This window comes from Cervus canadensis, chromosome X (assembly GCF_019320065.1).
Source record: "Cervus canadensis isolate Bull #8, Minnesota chromosome X, ASM1932006v1, whole genome shotgun sequence".
Lineage (NCBI taxonomy): Eukaryota > Metazoa > Chordata > Mammalia > Artiodactyla > Cervidae > Cervus > Cervus canadensis.
The window spans coordinates 22,640,639-22,662,632 of NC_057419.1; the positions used below are offsets into that span (position 1 = coordinate 22,640,639).

Sequence of the window (21,994 nt, forward strand, 5' to 3'; positions counted from 1 at the left end):
CGTCACTTGCTCTGCTCTAGCTGCTCTGATGTTCTACATGCTGATACCTCGACCTGGAGAGCTCTTCCCCCACAGTTTACATGGTATGTTCCCTCATCTCTTCCTGATGTTTTCTCCAAATTGCTCTCTAATAAGTGAGGTCTTCTCTGAGCACTCAACTTATCATTGCCATCTCCCGGACTCACTGCCCCTCCTTATCATCCTAACCTGTTTTCATAATTTTACTTATTTTTAAATTATCTCCCCCTATTTAAGAATACAAGCTTCAAGATGGAAGGATTTTTGTTATTTGGTCTGTTTTCTGCTGTGCCCCAGGGCTTAGAACTGGATCTGCTAAAAAAAAAAAAAAAAAAGAGTCTATCAAAGGAATGATATACTGAGCAGGACTAAATGTACTGACATGGAAAGATCTCCGAGTGCTGACTGCTAAGAGAACAAAGAAAATAACAGAACATCTCACACATGGTCTTGTATTTTAAAAACCCTGTGGTATGACAGTTTAGTAGCATGTAAAAGTTGACAAAAATCATCTGAAAGGACATACACTGAACTGACAAGAGAGGTTACTTCTGGAATACAAGTGGGATCACAGATTAGAATTACAAGGGACAACTGCTTGAAATGTATTTTTTCAATTTTTCATAAGGATATATAAACATATTCGCGTATTACTGATGCAACAAAATGCATGGAGTAAAAACAGAAGACTGCACTGGAAATCGTATAAAGCTAGATTCCAGTTATTTTCACACCATGCAGTATCCACCTGAATTCGGAACAAGGTACTTGCCCTTTCTGTGCCTCGGTTCTTCACTTGAAGAGTACATTTGGCTTTGCTTGCCTCACAAGGTTACTGTGAGCCAGAGGTCTGCCAGAGCACTGGTTTGTCACGAATCATCCTCTCTGCCTCTCTGTGTTCTATACTGTGTGTCTGTGAGAGAAATTTTATAGAGTGGGAGACAGAGTTCCAAAATGACTTTCTTCTAAGCCAGCTCTAAGAATTAAAAGCAAAAGGTCTCATTTGACTGGTATCTTTTTCAGAGCAAACTTTTCCTTAGGTTGCCCATCAAAAACCTTTTAAAGAGACTTCTGCTTCTTATCAGGATGTAGAAGAATGTGACAGGCCTTCAACTCCTGAGGTAACAATAAAAACACAGATAATATAAAAATTATACTGAATGAAAGTAAGAACTACCTTAATTAAATACATTCCAGAGAAAAATGGACCTTTCAGACTGAGGAGAGAGCTGTGATAGCTTCCACAGCTGGGATTCTGCTCCAAGTACTGATGAATGGAAGAGAGAGCCCTTCATAGGGAAACTTCACAAAGACAAGGAGACCATCAGCCAAGCTTTGAATATGATGATGGGTGATGGGACAAAATGGGATCTGGAAGGGTCCCTAAGCAAACACAGATCACTTAGTGTAATAATGCTCTGGCCTCACACCCAGCCCCGGAATTCTGCCAAGAAAGCCACAGTGAATGAAAGGCTCAAAAGTAGAAGGACACCACACAAATTCTCACAGCACTCAGATTCTGGGGCTCTGCCAACACTTAATCCAAAGATACCAGAAAGCAGCCCCACACCTTCTCTGCTCAAATACTGAGAGAATCAAAAAGGCAGCAGAGGGGCAAGAGGTTGGGGTTGGGCTAACCACAAGTAAACAGAGTCTACTTAAAAGGAGGGTCCATCATCAGATAAATGGATAAAGAAACTGTGGTACATATATTCAATGGAATATTACTCAGCCACGAAAAGGAACACATGTGAGTCAGTTCTAATGAGACAGATGAACCTAGAGTCTATTAATCAGAGTGAAGTTAAGTCAGAAAAACAAATAATGTATATTACTGCATATATATGGAATCTACAAAGATGGTACTGGTAAACCTATTTACAGGCCAACAATGGAGACACAGACATAGAGAACAGACTTATGGACATGGGCGGGGGGAGGAAGGAGAGAGTGGGATGAATGGAGAAAGCAACATGGAAGCATATACAGTACAATGTGTAAAACAGATAACCAATGGGAATTTGCTGTGTGATTCAGGGAACCCAAACCAGGGCTCTGTAACAACCTAGAGGGGTGGGAAGGAACGGGAGGTGGCAAGGAGGTAAAAGAGGGAGGGGACACATGTATATCTATGGCTGACTCATATTGATGTATGGCAGAGGCCAACACAACATTGTGAAGCAATTTTCCTTCAATTAAAAATAAACAAGTTAGGGAAAACAAAAAGGAAGGTCCATCCCCAACCCAGCTACCCTTCAGGAGAAATATGAAAAACATCAGTCATACATGTTCATTGCCAGACCTAAGAGAGGGCTCAGACATTCAGGCTAATAAACAAAACAAGCTGAAATTATATGTCAGTCTCCACTGTTCTTGTACATAAAATGTCTAGAATATAGTAAAATTATGAAATAAGCATAGGAGCAAGAAAATGTGGCCCATAATTGACATAAAATAATTAGCAGAACCAGATCCAGAATTGACTATGACTGAATTTAACAGACAAGAACTTTAAAGCAACTATTGTAAATACACTATTTCTATAAATATAATGCATATGTCCATGTGAAATGAGAAGGTATTTTGTAAGAGAAATGGAAATTCTCAAAAACCAAATGAATATAATTCCTAGAACTGAAACATTCAAAAAATTTAAAAAATAACCATTGAATGGGCATAACATCAGATTTGGACACTACAAAAGAAGAGATGAGTAAACTAAAACACAAGTCAATTGAAATTATCCAAATGGGGCTGGATGGTGAGGGAAAGTGACTACAAAAGGGCAAAAAAAAAAAAAAAAAACCCCAAAAAAACTGGGTAGGTAAAACATTTTATATCTTGATTGTGGTGGTAGTTACATGGGTGTATTTATTTGGCCAAATTCATAACATTGCACACTTAAAATGGGTGCAACTTACTGTATGTAAATTATTCCTTAATTACCTTAATAAAGTTGACTTAAAAATAAACAGAAACTGAGTACTGTTTCTGATAGTTCTGTCCTGCAGGCCACTCACTGGCCTGTTTGCCCTCATATACGCTTCTGTTTTCCTCTGTGGTGCTCTGCATCATGAGGGGGCTGACTCCTCTAGGCTGCTTCCCAGGCCCCCAAGTTGGCTGATTACCAGTGGGAGGTACTGGTTGACAAATAGCCAGAGGAGGTGAAGAAGCCAGAGCCCTTTCTCCTTCTTTCTGTGTTCTGTGTGGTGGTTTTAGCAACCAGCTGCATCTCTTCTTTACACTGACTCCCAACATGCTAGCTCACAATAGTTCCATGTGATCCTGGCTCCTGGGTTCTGGTAACATCACCTCTTCCCTGTGTCCCTCCGGCCAAGGGAGAGATGGGAGCTGCTTCCTACTGATGCTACTTTCTGAGCTGCCTCAGTTCCCTGTTTGCCTTCGCAGCTCTTCCTTCACCCATATAACCAGCTTCCTGTATTATGTTTCCTATATTCTAAATATTTAAGAGTGGTTTCTGTTTCCTGGTTGGACACTGACAGATGCACAACTGCCACAAGAAAGCAGGTGCCCTATTCCAGCCATGTCCTATTACATGCAGAGAAGGATCAGTTGAGGCAACCTGTTTTAGTGTGAGCAATGCCTAGAGCCAGAGAAACATATGAACCAGAATGGTTGTGTTTCTCCTCTACAAATAGGACCTAGTTATGTAGCAGGGCAGAACTACTATTCAATCGTCTTACCTGTGCTCCCATCATCCCACTTTTCTCTGTTTCCTGGGACCACAGGACAGTATTTGTGAAGACTGGGCTCTAGGTGGGCTGGCAGGCCCTGATGAGGAGCTGGGCATTCTCAGGCTGGCTTTCCCATTCTCACAGAGGCCATAGAGGCTGAAGAGTGTTCCTGCCTGAACTCGTGGTTTTCTCTCTGATACGCTCCCAGTGATCTCCACACAGATGGATCCAGTTCAACTCTACTTCTTATTTGCAAGTTGTAGCAGAGACTAGGATGTACTCACTAAACCCCATCTATTTTTTTTCCCCTGGGCACTCAGCCATACCACATTTCCCAACTTATCTTGAAGTGAGGTTGGGCTACGAGACTGGATTTTGGTCAATGAAATGTGCTAACAAGTAATGATCACTTCCTGACTAGACTGATACAGACTTTCCTGGCACAATCAAAAAGTAGAAACAACATAAACATCCATCAACTGATGAGTGAATAAATAAAATGTGGTCTATCAGAACAATGGAATATTAGTCAGCCATAAAAAGGGAAGAAATATTGACATATGCTCCTGGAGAAGGAAGTGGCTACCCACTCCAGTATTCTGGCCTGGAGAATTCCATGGACTGTATAATCCATGGGGTCACAAAGAGTCAGACATTGCTGAGCGAATTTCACACATACACACACACTGACATATGCTACAATATGGATGAACCTTGAAAACATTTTACTAAGTGAAAGAAGCCAATCACAAAAGATCACATAATATATGGCTCCATTTATATGAATTGTCCAGAATAAGCAAATTCAGAAGCAGAAAGTAGCTGAGCAGTCTCTGAGGGCTAGGGAGTGAGGTGGGGGAAGAGGAATCAACTGCTAATGGATGGCCAAAATAGATTAGTGGTTGTTTAGGGCGGGGGAGGGAGGCTAGTGGAAAATGAGGCGGGGGGTGGTGATTGGTAATAGATTCAGGGTTTTGGGTGCAATACCCAGATACTCATATAGATCTCTTCCAACTATATACCACAGTAGTGATCATTTAGTCATATAGTCGTTCAATGGAATGGAAATGTTCAATGGATGGAAATGTTCTAAAACTGATTAGTATAATGGTTATACAACTCTGAGAATATATTAAAAAACCACTGACTTGTATACTTTAAATGGGTGAACTGTATGGTATGTGAATTGTGTCTCAGTAAAGTGGTTACAAAACCAACAAAACATCCCTGGCAATTCACCATGGTTGCTCTTGTCATTTATCTGAAAGGAGATCTGAGGAACTAAGGAGGGCAGAGCCTGAAGACGGAAAGAGATTGGGTTATCAAGCAATCACCAAAAGAAGAGACTGTCGAAAGGGGATACACTCACCTTGGAACGCTGTGTAAGTGAAAATACAGTTTCATTGTGTTAAGTCAATGAAGCTGTGACTCCATTTGTTCTAGCAGTTACCCTACCCTGACTTGATACACAAGTCACCAACACTGAGAAGGCATGGGTTTCCTTGGTGAGAAGGAGCAACTCCCCTCTGAATCTGCATCAAATCTCACTTAACAGACACCTGGGATCCCCCACTATGGAGACTTTCTCACTGCTGACCCTGACGTACCCTATGCAGCCCTAGAATTTCCTCAATCCCCTGTGTTGGACCCTGCCTTACTTCAACTAGTTTATCTTTGAATGGTGGTATTACCAGTAACTGTGTTTTTATATATCGGTATACACTGAAGATGTATTACTTGCTTGTCTTTTTTTTTTAATATAAAGAAAAATACAATTGATCTGCTTTCTACCACCAAATCCTTAACTGTTGCATCCAGATACTCACATGGATCTCTTACAACTTACACACCACAGTTGTGATCATTTAGTCATATATTCATTCATCCACCCAATAAATACTTACTCAGCACCTACTATGTGGTATGGGGTAGACAATGACCTAGCATACCACGGCCCCTATTCCCCTCAGGCTTACAATCAGGGAAGGGATGATAAATATTAAACAGGAAAACACAGAAATGTGAGTGCTATGAAGGAAAAGAGCAAGTGCCATGAGAATGAATAGCAGCATCATTTTTAGGTTTGGTATTCTTTGCAATATTAACCTCTTTCAGAAAGAGACATTTAAACTAGACCTTGAAGTGCCATTTGTGACAACATGGATGGACCTAGAGGGTATTACAATAAGTAAAATAAGTCAGAGAAAGACAAATACTATATGATTTCACTTACATGTGGAATCTAAGAAGACAAATCAATGTAACAAAATAGATATAAACTCAGAGAGAACAAACAGGTGTGGTTGCCAGAGGAATGGGCTGAGGGGATGGGTGAAAGAGATGAGGGAGATTAAGAGGTACAAACTAACTTCCAGGTGCAAAATAAATGAGTCATGGGGATGAAATGTACTGCACTGGGAATATAGTTAATAATTATGTAATATCTTTGTATGGTGACAGATGGTAACGAGATTTATCATGGCTATCATTTTATAACATACAGAAATATTGAATCACTATGTTGTACACACGGAAATAAGTGTTCTAGGTCAATTATACTTCAGCTTAAAAAATGACACTGGGTGGAAATGCATCAAAATGCCAATGGAAGTTATATCTGGGGGGTGGGGATTATGAGTGATTCCTGTTCTTTATGCCTTTATGTATGTCTAGTTGCCTGCAATGAACACATATTGCCTGTAAAATTAGAAGACAATAAATGCAAAACAAAAATGAAGAAAAGATCAAATGTCAATAAACAAACAAACAAGACCCTGAAGGATAGTCAGACTCAGAGAACAATGAGCATTCCAGACCAAGGAAACAGCTTTGACAAACACCCACAGGGGACAACAGGCTGCTGCACTTAACAGCTGAAGGCAGGTGACACTGGCTAGAGGGCTGTGAACTAGGGGGAGCAGTATGGGGGGTAAGGCAGGGCCAGGCTTCTCAATCAAGGGACTTCTACTGAGAAGAACTGAGAAGTCAGTCACTAAGTTTCACATTTTAATCTGAATGGCTCTCCCAGATTCTAGTTCTTCCCAAGAAGCCTTCCCCAAATACCATCGTTTAAGATTACATAACAATGGTGGTTGGGATTTTCTGCTGGGAAGTAGAAGGACAATTAACATTTATGCAGCATCTCCTGTGTCCTAGGAACTATGCTAAGATTTTTTCCTTATGATATTCTTTTTTAATTTTTAAGACCATCTCATTAATTCCCATTAACCTCATTTCTTCCACAGTGGTTCAATCCATGGTTTTGTGGGCTATTAACAGCAGAGTCATTTTGAGATATTTCTCAAACCATTCCAAAGTTAAATGCTTTGGACAAAGTTAAATGCTTTAGACAACTATCTCCCAGTCATTTAAGAGCTATGGGCAGCATAAGTACAATGGAATATTACTCAGCCATAAAAAGAATGAAAACAGGAACAGACTCACAGATTTTGAAAACAAACTTATGGTTTCCAAAGGGGAAGTGTAGGGGAGGGCAGGGATAAATTAGGAGCCTGGGATTAACACGCACTACTATATATAAAACAGATAACCAACGAGGACCTACTGTATAGCACAGGGAACTCTACTCAATATTCTGTGATAACCTATATGAAAAGAGAATGAATATATGTATATGTATAACTGAATCACTTTGATGTACACCTGAAACTAAATTTTTTTTTTGTCACTCAGTCATGTCTGTCTCTCTGTGACCCTATGGACTGTAGCCCACCAGGCCCCTCTGTCCATGGGATTCCCCAGGCAAGAATACTGGAGTGGGTTGCCATTTCCTTCTCCAGGGGATCTTCCTGACCCAGGGCTCAAACCTGGGTCCCCTGCATTGGCAGGCAGATTCTTTACTACTGAACCACCTGGGAAGCCCACACCTGAAACTAATACAACATTGTAAACCAACTGTATTCCAAAAATGTTTTTAAAAAGAGCTATAGGCTGGGAAAGACTGAAGGCAAAAGGAAAAGAGGGTGGCAGAGGATGAGATGGTTAGATAGCAGCACTGACTCAATGGACATGAATCTGAGCAAACTCTGAGAGATAGTGAAGGACAGGGAAGCCTGGCGTGTTGCAGTCCATGAAGTCACAAAGAGTCGGACATGACTTAGCGACTGAACAACAACAACAAATGGGCAACTTTTTGGCTAAATTATGAGTACTTTTTCTTATTAGCCATAATTTCTACAGACTATGCCAGTAAGTCACTTTTTCACTTGCTATACTGTCTCCTGCAATCTGTTTTCTCAGGAGGTATAACATGACGATTTAATATACACATTCACTGTGAAATGACTACCACAATTAAGTTAGTTAACGCATCCACCATCTCACGTATTTCTTTTATGTGCTGGGAACACTTAAGATCTACTCTTAGGAGAAAGTATTCACAAACAAAGCAACTGACAAAGGATTAATCTTCAAAATATACAAACAGCCTGTGCAGCTCAACATCAAAAAAACCACCCAATCAAAAAATGGGCAGAAGACCTAAATAGACCTCTCCAAAGAAGACACACAGATGGCCAAGATACACATGAAAAGATGCTCAATGTTACTAATTAATAGAAAATGCATATCAAAACTACAATGAGGTATCACTTCACACCTGTCAGAATGGCCATCATCAAAAAGTCTACAAATAATAAATGTTGGAGAGGGTGTAGAAAAAAGGGAACCCTCTGGTACTGTTTGTGGGAATGTAAATTTACACAACCACTATGGAGAACAGTATGGAGGTTCCCTAAAAAAACAGAAGTAGAACTACCGTATGACCCAGCAATCCCACTCCTGGGCATATACTCTGAGAAAACTGTAACTCAAAAAGACACATGTACTCCACTGTTTACTGCAGTACCATTTACAGTAGCCAGGACATGGCAGTATTCTAAATGTTCATCCACAGAGGAATGAATAAAGAAGATGTGGTACATATATACAATGGAGTATTACTCAGCCATAAAAGGAACGAATTGCATTATTTGTAGAGACATGGATAGGCCTAGAGACTGTCATACAGACTGAAGTCACAAAGAGAAAAACGATTACTGTATATTAACACATGTATGTGGAAATCTAGAAAAATGGTATAGACAATTTTATTTGCAAAACAGAAACAGACACAGAGAACAAACACATGGACACCTAGGGGGGAAAGGAGGGGAGGAATGAATTGGGAGATTGGGATTCACATATATACATTACTATGTATTAAATAGATTACTAATGTGTAGCACAGAAAACTCTACTCAGTGCTCTGTGGTGACCTAAATGGGAAGAAAATTCAAAAAAAGAGGAGATACATGTATACATAGAGCTGATTCACTTTGCTGTACAGCAGAAATGAACACAATTTAAAGCAACTAAACTCCAACAAAAATTAATTTACAAAATAAATTGATTTTAAAAAAGATCTACTCTCAGCAAATCTCAAGTATACAACACAGTACTACCAACTGTATAGTCACCATACTATACATTACATCCACAGAACTCATTTATCCTATAACTAAAGTTTGTACCCTTTGACCAGTATCTTTCCATTTTCTCTATCCACCAGCCCTTGGCAATAATCATTGTTCTCTCTGGTTCCATAAGTTTGAAAATTTTAGATACCGCATATACATGAGATCATGCAGTATTTGTCTTTCTGCATCTGGCTTATTTTACTTGGCATAATGTCCTCCAGGTAGGTACATCTGTGTTTTTGCAAATGGCAGGATTTCCTCCTTTTTTATAGCTGAATAATATTTCGTTGCATATACATATACACACCACATTCTCTTTAGCATTTATTGTTGACCAACACTTTGGTTGTTTCCCTATTTTGGCTATTGTGAATGATACTGCAATGAACAGGGGACTGCAGATATGTGTTTGAGATACTGATTCCATTTCCTTTGGATATATACCCAGAAGTGGGGCTGCTGGACCATACAGGAGTTCTAGTTTTAATTCTCTGAAAACCTACATACCATCTTTCATAATGGACGAACCAATCTACATTCCCACCAACAGTGTTCCCCTTTCTCCACACTCTCACCAACACTTAGGAGGTACCATGGTTTTGATTTGTATTTCCCTGATGATCAGTTATAGTGAGCATTTTTTCATATATCTCTAGGCCATTTGGGTGTCTACTTAGAAAAAAATGTCTATTCAGGTTCTCTGCCGATTTCTTAATCAGACTGTCTTTTCTATTGAGTTGCATGAGTTCTTTATGTATTTTAGATACTAATCTCTTATCAGATAGATGGTTTGCAAGTCATTTTTTTCCCACTCTGTAGACTGCCTTTTCATTTTGTTGATTAGTTCCTTTGCTGTACAGAAACATTTTAGTTTGATATAGTCTCAATTGTTTATTTTGATTTTATTGTTAATGTTGGTTTTTTTGCCTGTGCTTTTGATGTCATAGCTAAAAAAATCAGTGTCAAGGTCAATGTCAAGGAGTTTTTCCCTGTTTTTCTCCTAAAAGTTTCATGGTTTCAGACCTTAGATATAAGACCTGGATTCATTTCAAGTTAATTGTTGCATATGATGTAAGGTGAGGGTCCATTTTTATTCTTTTGAATATAAATATCCACTTTTGCGGGCTTCTCTTGTGGCTCAGCTGGTAAAGAATCTGCCTGCAATTCAGGAGACCTGGGTTCTATCCCTGGGTTGGGAAGATCCTCTGGAGAAGGCAAAGGCTACCCACTCCAATATTCTGGCCTGGAGAATTCCACAGACTGTATAGTTCATGGGGTCACAAAGAGTCAGATACGACTGAGTCACTTTCACTTGCAATATTGTACCTAAAGGGCTTCCCTGACAGCTCAGTTGGTAAAGAATCCACCTGCAATGCAGGAGACCCCGGTTCAATTCCTGGGTTGGGAAGACCCACTGGAGAAGGGATAGGCTACCCACTCCAGCATTCTTGGGCTTCCCTTGTGGCTCAGCTGGTAAAGAATCCACCTGCAATGTGGAAGACCTGGGTTTGATCCCTCAGTTGGGAAGATCTCCTGGAGAAGGGAACAGCTACCCACTCCAGGATTCTGGCCTGGAGAATTCCATGGAGTGTATAGTCCATGGGGTCACAATGAGTTGGACACAACTGAACAACCTTCACGTTCACTTTCATCCACTTTTGCCAACACCATTTATTGAAAAGACTATCTTTTCTCCATTATGTAATCCTAATGCTCTGTCAAAGATTAGTTGACTGTATATGCATGGACTTATCTCCTGGGCTCTATTCTGTTCTACTGGTCTGTGTGTCTGTATCATTTTGCTAGTATCATACCATTTTGATTACTATACCTTTGTAATACATAGTTTCAAATCAGGAAGTATGATACAGCTTTGTTCTTCTTTCTCAAGATTGCTTAGACTATTTGGGGGTCTTGTGTGATAAAATTCTATATGAAGTTTAGGATTTTTTTCCTATTTCTGTGGAAAACACAGTTGGGATTTTGACAGAGATTCTATAACATTTTTTTTTTCTTATTTTTTTTTTTTGGTCTTGCTTAATCTCACAAGACCTCCAAAAATTGTTGGGTGGTGTAAGGTTCCCTTTCTTGCGTCTACATGAGTCAGTCTACACGGCAATGCCGGAGGCTAAGCTCAAGCAGGCGCAAGAAAGGAGGCACAGATATATAACATTTTTATATAATACAAGGTAACCTCCCCATGTGAATTAAGAAGTGAAAGGAGGAGATAAATGAAGAAGGAATTGAACTTTTATTAACAGCCATCTAGCTGCTGGGAGCTATGCAGGCCACTTGCATATGGTGTATCTATTTTAATCCACACCATAGGATCTTCATCCTGGTACCTTGTTAACATCATATTGCTGGTAAGTGATTCAAACATCAAAGCAAATGCTCTTCTCACAACCCAGAATGACTCCCTATAAAGCAGTGGTCTCACGCAAGGCTGGTTTTGTCCCTAGGGGACACCTAGCAATGTCTGGAGACACTTTTGATTGTCACAGCTTTGGTTGAGGGGGGCTGGCTACTGGCATCTAGTGTAGAAGGACTGGGAAGTTGCTAAACTTCCTACAATACATAAGACGGCCTCCCAAACAGAGAATTGTGCAGCTCCAGATGTCAGTAATGCAAAGCTGAGAAACTTGCTGTACATAAATCAACTCTGAATTTGACTAAACACACTATTCTTTTCCCTACAAACCTCTACATTCAAACAAACTTTGTCTCATTCAAAATCATCACCTCAGAGGACCATATACTTATCCCAGTGACGTTTTCATGCTAACAACACTTTTATCAGCATTGCTTTATGAAATTTCTTCCTTTAAACTATCTTATTTGGTGGCAAAATCTCTGCATTTTCCAAGTAGTTTTGATATTTAGAAATGGTCAAACATTTTCTATTAAACTTAGTAAAAAATACAGATGAACAAACTACACAGTAAGAGTCACAGTCATAGCCAAACACCAGCTTCATGCCAGGATTACTCTCTGGAATGCTTACTACATGGTAAATGTTAGTACCCATTTTACATATGAGGAAGGTAAGGCTTCACGGAGATTCAGTGGCTTGATCATGGCCATGAGACTTAAGTATAGGAGCTGGAATTCAAATCCAAATCTGTTTTCCTTCAAAGCCCAAAGTAATGATACTGATTTCCTATATGCCATGTTAGCTGACAAAACAATTCTGAAGGAAAAATCTCCCTCTACCCAATGATACAATGGTATTCTGAATAACGGCAGCATTGTCAAAGGTAGAGTACTGCAGCATGATTAATTTAAAGAGAACAAGTACACTTGTCTATGTAAGTTCAAGTGTGTAATATGTACACATGTGATCACATTTTAAAATCACTCATTAACTTGAGTCACTGGTAATGAGCTCTCTCCTTCCTTAGCACAAAGCCCTTCCACTGACATACAAATAAGTCATTAAATGAAGGAAGGACAAAAGAAAGGGAATTGCAGCAGGAATTTGACAGAAAAGGAAGATAACATATGCTCAAGGATACCAGCAGGGAGGAAGGAGGACAGATAGAAGTGGTAACTTCTCTGGATAAAAATTTTTCAAAAGGAAAATATGTATTATTGGCCAGGCCACTGCTTAGAAGATATAAGATCATCTATTTCTCAGAAAAAAATGCAATTGGTCTTTTGGTATAAAAAGTGTTTACTATGAAAGTGGCTTTAATATTCAGCTACTGTCTAATGCCCTCATCATATACGAAAAAGTGAGACATAAAAGTATGGCCCAACAGATGCTGAGTAAATTGGGTTGAATTCCATCTCCAGGTTTTATGGAGCAAACATATCCTCCCCAAAGGATCAAGGAGTGCCTGGTACCCTTGCCAGCTAGACCTCTAGAACGTTCCAAAACATCTTAAACACCTAAGATGATATCACCATCCTTAGCATCTTAAATACTTATCTTTGCTTTTCTATATAGTTAAGGGTTTCTATATCTGTAAAGCAAATGCATGTTTTTTTTGCATGTTTTATTTTTGAGTTTTTTTTGTATTTTATAGAATTTAAGATGTCATTATTTGATGGCTCAATAAGAAAGAAAAAAAATCTATTAACTAAATCATGACCAAAAAAAAAAAATAAATCAATCAATCATGACCAAGTATTAAGAGGTCACCAATTGTAAGATAACAAATTTCAGCATTACCTTAAAATATAAAAAAATTCTGCATCTTAGAAAGGACGAAATAAGATACATGGAATTATCTTATATGTTACTTTTATGTCTTGCTTCTTTGGCCTAACATTACGTTTATAAGGGGCTTCCAGGTAGCGCAGTGGTGGAGAGTCTGCCTGCCAATGCAGGAGAAGTGGGTTTGATCCCTGGGTTGGGAAGATCCCCTGGAGGCAGCAGTGGCAACCTGCCCCAGTGCTCTTGCCTGGAGGATCCCACGGACACAGGCGCCTGGCGGGTTGCAGTCCATGGGGTTGCAGAGTCAGACACAAATGAGCATGCACGGACACACACACACACACACACAAAGTATGGCCCAAGAATTCCAAGAGGCCTATGGCTTATTTTAGTTGCCCATCAGGCAAACAAAGTTCAAGCTTTCTGGGCAGAGTTCCCTTGATTATGCCATGATATGAAACCAGTGTATGTAGAACACTGGGTTCAAACTGGGGCGTTCTGGTCCCCAAGCTCTCATTGACCTGCTGCTTTATTTTGGGCCCTTGCATTTCTTTCTCGTCTCTACAATAAAGGATTGAGACCACATGACTCCTTGTAAATGCACAGATTCTGTGGTTCTCTTCCTTGCCAGGAAAACAATCACCACAAACTTGTATCTTTCTTTTTGCAACACGGTTTTAGTTCCCTGGAGGCAAAGGGACTAGGAAAGTAGTGCTAGTAAGTCAGACACAGAAAGACAACTATCGCATGACATCGCTAATATGTGGAGTCTAAAAAAATGATACAAATGAACTTACTTACAAAACATGAATAGTCCCACAGAGATAGAAAACAAATTTATGGTTACCAAAGGGGAAAGGGGGGGAGGGATAAATTAGGAGATTGGGATTAACATATATATACTACTACATATAAAATAGATACAAGGACTTACTGAATAGAACAGGGAACTATACATATTATAACAACTTATAATGGAAAAGAATCTGAAAAAGAGTATATATGTAATCACTTTGCTGTATACCTGAAACTGACATAACATTGTAAACCAACCATGTTGTTTAGTCGCTAAGTTGTGTCCAACTCTTTGTGACTCCATGGACTATAATCCGCCAGGTTTCTCTGTCCATGGGGCTGTCTAGGCAAAAATACTGGAGTGGGTTGCCATTTCCTTCTCCAGGGGATCTTCCTGACCCAGAGATCAAACCCACATCTCCTGCACTGGCAGGCAGGTTCTTTACCACTGAGACACCTGGGAAGTCCCTGTAAACCAACTATACTTCAATTAAAAAAACAGACAAAAAAAGTAGGGTGATATCATCATTTTCCTACCCTTTACAAACATGTAACAAAAATGGCTCTTTATCTAAACATATGAATTAATACGGTGAGATCACACAGTGAATATAAACAAAAGAAACAAAGAAAACAAGGCTGGTGGTTACTGCAGAGACACAAGTTCTCTCCACCCCTCCACCTGAGCAGGGGCCTGGCTGGGTAGCCCAGAGGTTGAGGATGAGCTGACTGCTGTAGGTTCTGGAACAAGGCTGCAGTCCCTTTGGTGTGTGCTGGATTCAGTATCACTCATCTTATATTCCCCCACACATGTTTCTAGGGCCCACAGAGTATCTTCCTCTCTCCATCCTTAACTTATTCACAGAGCGATACATCAGATATTCCAATACACGTGTCACACATTCAGTCTCCCCTTCCACTTTGCTGAAAGTAATTCAATGAGTTCAACGTTGCCAGGTTGGCCGTTTGGATCCAAAGATGCAGGGAGTAGAATAAGAGTATACTCCTGCTCTTTGACAGGCCAGTTTTGTTGTTTTAAAACCCAGGACTTTGATTCTGTTGTTGTCCTTCCAGACCATACCTCTGCTTGCTGCCTCGATCCCTAATTGGATCTTCTAGCTGCCTTAGCATATCTAATAAAGTCCCGTCTATAAAAGTAACAGCCAGTAAAAACTGTTCGTAAAGGTTCCACACCACTGGGAGGCAAGCAATTTAAGTGCTCAGCGGAAATGGGAAGTACCTTTGACTGGACTTCTGAATGCAGTGAAGGGGAAGCTGTCAGGAAAAGATGCCAGTTCAAGGCAGCATAATACAGGAGCCCATGGCATCTGATGGTGCAGTCATTCATCACTGTCAACCTTTAGTAACGCTAATGGCCATGATTTATTCCACTTCCTAAAAGTTAAAGGTCAACTGTAATGCAGGAAAATTCATTATTTGTTCAACACTGATATTCCCCTTTATAAACACACCGTACCTCCATAAACTTTCTCAAAACGGTACATGATGCCAAGTCCTACTGTGACTCTGCTGACGGGTAGCCAAGTTATACCTAAAGCAAAGATTCAGGACCAGACAGCATGGATACATGAGGCAAATACTGCAGTTCCACAGAAAATCCCTCATTGGTTACAGAAAATGAGATTCATGGCAATGAGGAGCCTGACTGGCCTCAATACATATTTGTGGTGATTGTTTTCCTGACAGCAAAGAGAACCACTGTCTAACAGGACAGAGGTCCCCAGCCCCCAGGATCTAATGCCTGATGATCTGAGGTGGAGGTAATGTAATAATCATAGAAATAAAGTACACAATAAATGTAATGTGTTTGAATCATCCCAAAACCATCCCCCCCAACTGTGCTCCATGGAAAAGTTGTCTTCCATGAAATGGGTCCCTGGTACCAGAAAGGTTGGGGACCACTGTACAGGGGACAATCAGACTAGAAGGAAAAGACCCATCATCAGAAAGGTGGTTGTCCAGAGAGTAATCCCAGCCATTCCGCTTCCAATTGGGAAAGGTGTATTATTTTGCAATCACTTCATCTTGCCACGCTGGGTTCTCCTAGATACCGATTTTCCATTTCAGAACATGTTTTATTTTTTTATTACTTTGAGTGGGTGGTAATCAGACTATTTCATTCTGCTTGAAAACCAGTACCTCTACTTGGTCCAGGAAAAGACTTGGTGGTGAGTGATTTATAACGCCCTCTTAGTTTCAATTTAACGAGCCATTTTAACAAATAGCACTTATGGTATGCCAGGCATTCTTCCAGAAACTTCACCAGTGATACCTGATTAATCTTTGTAAGTCAAGGATCGACCAAGTATGATTTAAGAATAAATTATATTTAAGATATAATTCTTCAAGTCTAGTTGCTGAACTTCAAGAAAAGCTCCAGGAAGAAAAAGTTAAGTTACAACTTGAAGAGCAGGAGAAAAGGAAGAATGAGGAGATGCAGAGTGTTCGAACATCTTTGATCGCTGAGCAGCAGACCAACTTTAACACCATTTTAACAAGAGAGAAAATGAGGAAATAAAACATAATCAATGATCTCAGTGATAAGCTCAAGAACACAATGCAGCAGCAGGAGCGGGACAAAGATCTGATCGAGTCCCTGTCTGAGGACCTTGCGCGTCTGCTGGAGGAGAAGAAGCGACTGGAAGAGGAGGTCAGCCGGCTGCGGGGCGGCGCCTTCGTGCCCTCCCCGGGCATGGCCGCAGCCCCAGAGCTGTACGGGGCCTGTGCGCCTGAGCCCCCGGTAGAGGCCCTGGACACCCTTGGTGAGGGGAGGCCAGACTCAGCCATGGAGACCAGCACGATGTCTGTCCAAGAAAACGTCCACGTGCTCTCTGAAGAAAGACAGCGGATAATGCTGTTGGAACGAACACTACAGTTGAAAGAAGAAGAAAACAAGTGGTTAAATCAGAGACTGATGTCTCAGAGCATGTCTTCCGTATCCTCGAGGTATTCTGAGAAGATAGCCATTAGAGATTTCCAGGTGGGTGACCTGGTGCTCACCATCTTGGACGAGCGCCACGACAACTACACAACTACGTGCTCTTCACAGTGAGCCCCACCCTCTACTTCCTGCACGCGGAGTCCCTGCCCGCCCTGGACCTCAGGCCAGGAGAGGGTGGTAAGTGTCACATTGAGACATAAACCCAGTGTGTGCTGTCTGACTGTGTCAGAGTTACACAGGCAAGAGAGAGCTCTGCTTCCATCTGCTTTCTTGTTTGTTTGTTTTTATTTGGTCTGCATTATCCAGATTATTTTACTGGATTCTGTTGACAGTTCAGCCTGAGTGCAGCTAATGCAGTCAGGTCAGTTATCTCATACCCTGGTGACAGCAGGATTGTACTGTTAAAATGCTCATACCTATGTAAGCTTGAATATAATGTGCTCATTTGTTTATAAGGGCACTCCTTGTTTTGGCGAAAATAAATTCTTTTAAACTATAAAAACAAAACAAACAAACAAAAGAATAAATTACATTTAAGATAATATATAAATTATATTTAAGTATGATTTAAGAATTATAATAATAAATTACATATACTTAATATATAATTAAGTATAAATTATAATATATAGTATAAATATATATGATATATAAAAAGATATATATAAGATATATATTTATAAGATAATATAATAAATTATATTTAAGTGTGATTTAAGAATAAATTATAATAAATTATATATATTTAATATATAATTACATATAAATTATATATATCCCCCCACTACTCTGGGGGGACAGAGTTACAGAACTTCCTTTTCATGCTTAAGGAAGATGCCCATCCCCATGTTCCCCGCCTTGGGGATGCTGAGTTTAAAGACTTCTGGGGAGAGAAAAGGCTTATTTTCATAGAGACCATGGAGCTCCTCCACCAAAGAGAGTACAAATCCTGACTACCACTGCTTGCTGGTTGCCTGGTGGCTCAGATGGTAAAGAATCTGCCTGCGATGTGGGAGGCCTGGGTTCAATCCCGGGGTTGGGAAGATCCCCTGGAGAAGGGAATGGCTACTCACTCCAGTATTCTTGCCTGGAGAATTCCATGGACAGAGGAGCCTGGCAGGCTACAGTCCATTGGATCGCAAAGAGCTGGACATGACTAAGCAATTTTCACTTTACCACTGCTTGCAGATATCTAGTACAGTAGCACATCTACAAGCATGTGCTATGTACCCAACAGAAATGTGCCCAGAGGTGTGCAAAAGCCATGCACATAAATGCTAATAGCAGCACTGTTCTCAGTACTCCCAAATTGGAAACGACCTAGAGGTCTACCAGCTGTAAGATGGGTAAATCACTTGTGGCATATCCACACAACAAAGTACTCCATAGCAAGGAGAAGGAATGAACTACCAACACAGCAAACAGTATGGACGAATCTCAGAAACACGACACTGAGTGTACGAAGCCAGACACCAAAGAGTACGTACTATGTGACTGCTGTTTAATCACTTGGTCATGTCTGACTCTTTGTGACCCCATGGACTGTAGCCCGTCAGGTTCCTCTATCCATGGAATTCTCCAGGCGAGAATACTGGAGTGGGTTGCCATTTCCTTCTCCAAAGGATCCTCCTGACCTGTGTCTCCTGCATTGGCAGGCGGATTCTTTACCACTGAGACACCTGGGAAGCCCATACTGTGTGATTCCATTTATACAAAGTTCAAGGACAGAAAAAACTCATCTCTGGGGACAGAGATTGCAATATATGAGGAGTGGCTGCCTGTACAGGTGTGGGGACTACCTGCAAAGGGGAACAAGGGAACTTCTGGCGCGGGGGTGGAAATATTTCATTTTGATAGGGGTGGTGTTTACATGTGTTTATCTATTTATTAAAACTCAAGTTGTATAAAGATCTACATACTTCACTGCCTATGTGCTTTATATACTTCAATAGAAAAGAGAGATGTTGCCTCATATGCATTACAAGAATCCTGAAGCCATGGATTGTGTGGCTGCTGCCAGTGGCAAGTCCACCATCTACAGCTTAATCCAGCTGCTGAAGCAAAGTCAAGCCTCTGAGAAATCAGATGCAAGTGTCCTCTAACTCGGTCCCCATCAACCCTCACTGTACTCATTCCCTAAGGAAGATGTTTGCCATGGAGGGTTGATAAGAAGGTGCCAGAACTCTGGTTCTCAAGCCACATTTGAATATCCTCAAGTTTTTGGCAGTGTGATTCAAACATGAGTGATTCCCAGCCCCAGCAGCAAGTGGACTTATATGTAGCTCTATGTTCACCTAATACCACCTCTCTTCCTGTATCTTATCGGGGAGGAAGAGTAACTGTAGGACTAAGACGTTTAGGCAGCTCAGATTTTGTGAGATTAGATGCGTCAAACTCCTATTCTCCACATGGCCACTCAGTGAAAGGCTCCATTTCCCAGCTTCCTTTATAGTTAGATGTCATGCGACTGTGCTCTCACCAACAGAATGTCAGTGGAAGTGGCCCATGCAAATTCTACTTGCTTTAAAGGAAACAGCTTAACTGGGCTTCCACACTACTCCTTTCATCAGGCTGGAACAAAGAGTAAAGCAGTGACTGAGTTTCAACTAGAAGAGAACACTCTTGGGAATGAAAGAGCAACAAAATGGGCAGAAGTTAGTTCACTGAACAACTCCTATGCCACTAACCTGGTCCATTCACCTCTAGACTGCTATGTGAAAGAGAAATTTCAATCATTGCATTTGGGGTCTCTATACTACAGCATCTTAGCTGACACCCCTAGCAATAAGCTTTTGAGGCTCAGGGTCTCCAGGCAGGAATTTTCGAGTCTCACATACTCTACCTAGCCCAGTAATTCAGATTACACTAGTACAGGAAGACAGTAGCCCCCTTCCCCACCATACAATGTTAATCCTGTTGTTAAACTAGCCCCCTACCTCCACAGTCTATGAGACACTTTCAGCTCCTCGTTTGTATATATACAGTCCTTTCACAACACAGTCCCACCCTCCATACTCTGCCTCACTGCACACATTTGTTGCACCTATAGCTCGTATTCTTGAGGTTCCGTGAAAGCACACTGCACCTGAAGAACTCTGCTCACACTTCTGGCCAAGTGGAGTGGTCTCTTCCCCACCCCTATCCTGCAGTCTCTCCCGCCCATGAGGCAATGCTTATCAAGTCTTCAAAACCCAGCCCGAAAGACTCCCGAGAAGCCTCTTGAAAACCTCAAAGCAGAATGACTTCCTCCCTCTACTATGCTGTGGTATTCATGAAGACATTTATCACTCTGAGCTGCAGGGGTTTAGGTACATGTCTGACCTCACAGCTATAATATATGCTCCGAAGACAAAGTCCCTAAAAGTCAAGATCATGTCATGTCCATTTTCTTAACTTTGGCATTCAGCCATGATCTGGCTCATACTCAACGAGGGTTGAATGAAAGAAGGAAACAGAATTTAATATGCTCAACATTACTAATTATTATAGAAATGCAAATCAAAACTGCAATGAGGTATCACCTCACACTGGTCAGAATGGCCATCATCAAAAAGTCTACAAACAATAATAATGCTGGAGAGGGTGTGGAGAAAAGGAGACCCTCCTACACTCTTGGTGGGAATGTAAGTTGGTACAGCCACAATGGAAAACAGTATGGAGGTTTGTTAAAAAACTCAAAGATATGATATGACCCAGCAATCCCACTACTGGTCGTATACCTTTAGAAAACCATAATTCAAAAAGACAGATGTACCCCAATGTTCAATGCAGCACTATTTACAATAGCCAGGATATGGAAGCAACCTAGATGTGCATCAACAGAGGAATAGATAAAGATGATGTGAGACATATATATATATATATGATGAAATATTACTTGGCCCTAAAAAGGAATGAAATTGGGTCATTTGCAGTGATGTTGATGGACGTAGAATCTGTCATACAGAGTAAAATAAGTCAGAAAGAGAAAAACAAGTATCATGTATTAATACATATTTGTGGAATCTAGAAAAATGGTACAGATGAATCTATTTGAAGGGCAAAAACAGAGATAAAGACATAGAGAATGGACATGTGAATACAGTGGGGGAAGGGGAGGGTGGGACAAACTGACAGAGTAGCAATGGCATATATTCACTACCACGTGTAAACGAGCTGATGGGAAGCTGCTGTGTAAGACAGGGAGCTCAGCCCGGTGCTCCGTGATGACCTAGAAGGTAGGATAGGGCTGGGAGGGAGCCTGAAGGGGTAGGGGATATACACATACATATAGCTGATACACTTAGTTGGACAGTGGAAACTAGCAACATTGTAAAGCAATTATACTACAATTTAAAAAAGAAGAAAAAAAGGAAGCAAAATTTAACAGCTGGCCTGCTTCAAAACTCTATCCATACATTATCACTCTTACCTATTCAGTGCAAACGCATAGTGGAATTTAATGTTATGCTGGTCAGCCAAATCACACGTAGGCAGCATCTCCAGTGTTTCTACCAGCTTCACCATTGCATCGTAGTCCTGTTGGCAAGAGGTCCCAAGGTGAGAGAGGAAACGCAGCTCTTTGCAGGTTTTCTTAAACAGTTATCAGCATGAGACCACCTCAGCATTTAAATATAGGCCCTTACCTACAGGCAGTATTTAGTGAAGTTAAAGTCCTTAAAAGAACAGCAATGAGATTAACAACAACAACAAGATGGATGAGAGAAGACAGAGGAAGAATCTCTGCTCTCAGAGGTCACAAAAGGACCAAGGAAAGGAAGTTAGATTCAGAGACAATAAAAGAAAACGAATGAGCCAAGCAGCTAGGAAAAGCTACCACATTTTGAGTGTAGAAGAGTTATCACCACTGGCAGGGCTGTGGGTTAAAATGAACTGGACGTAAATACAT

At 40.7% G+C, this 21,994-nt stretch overlaps 1 protein-coding gene across 1 annotated transcript in view; it reads right to left on the reverse strand.

Moving 5' to 3' along the window:
* The window catches only part of MAP3K15 (mitogen-activated protein kinase kinase kinase 15), a 137,494-nt gene that overhangs the window by 59,177 nt on the left and 56,323 nt on the right, over positions 1-21,994 (reverse strand). Inside the window, exon 6 of the mRNA XM_043459288.1 lies at positions 21,518-21,624. Within this exon, the coding sequence (XP_043315223.1) occupies positions 21,518-21,624 (107 nt within the window). The remainder of the gene's footprint in view (positions 1-21,517; positions 21,625-21,994) is intronic.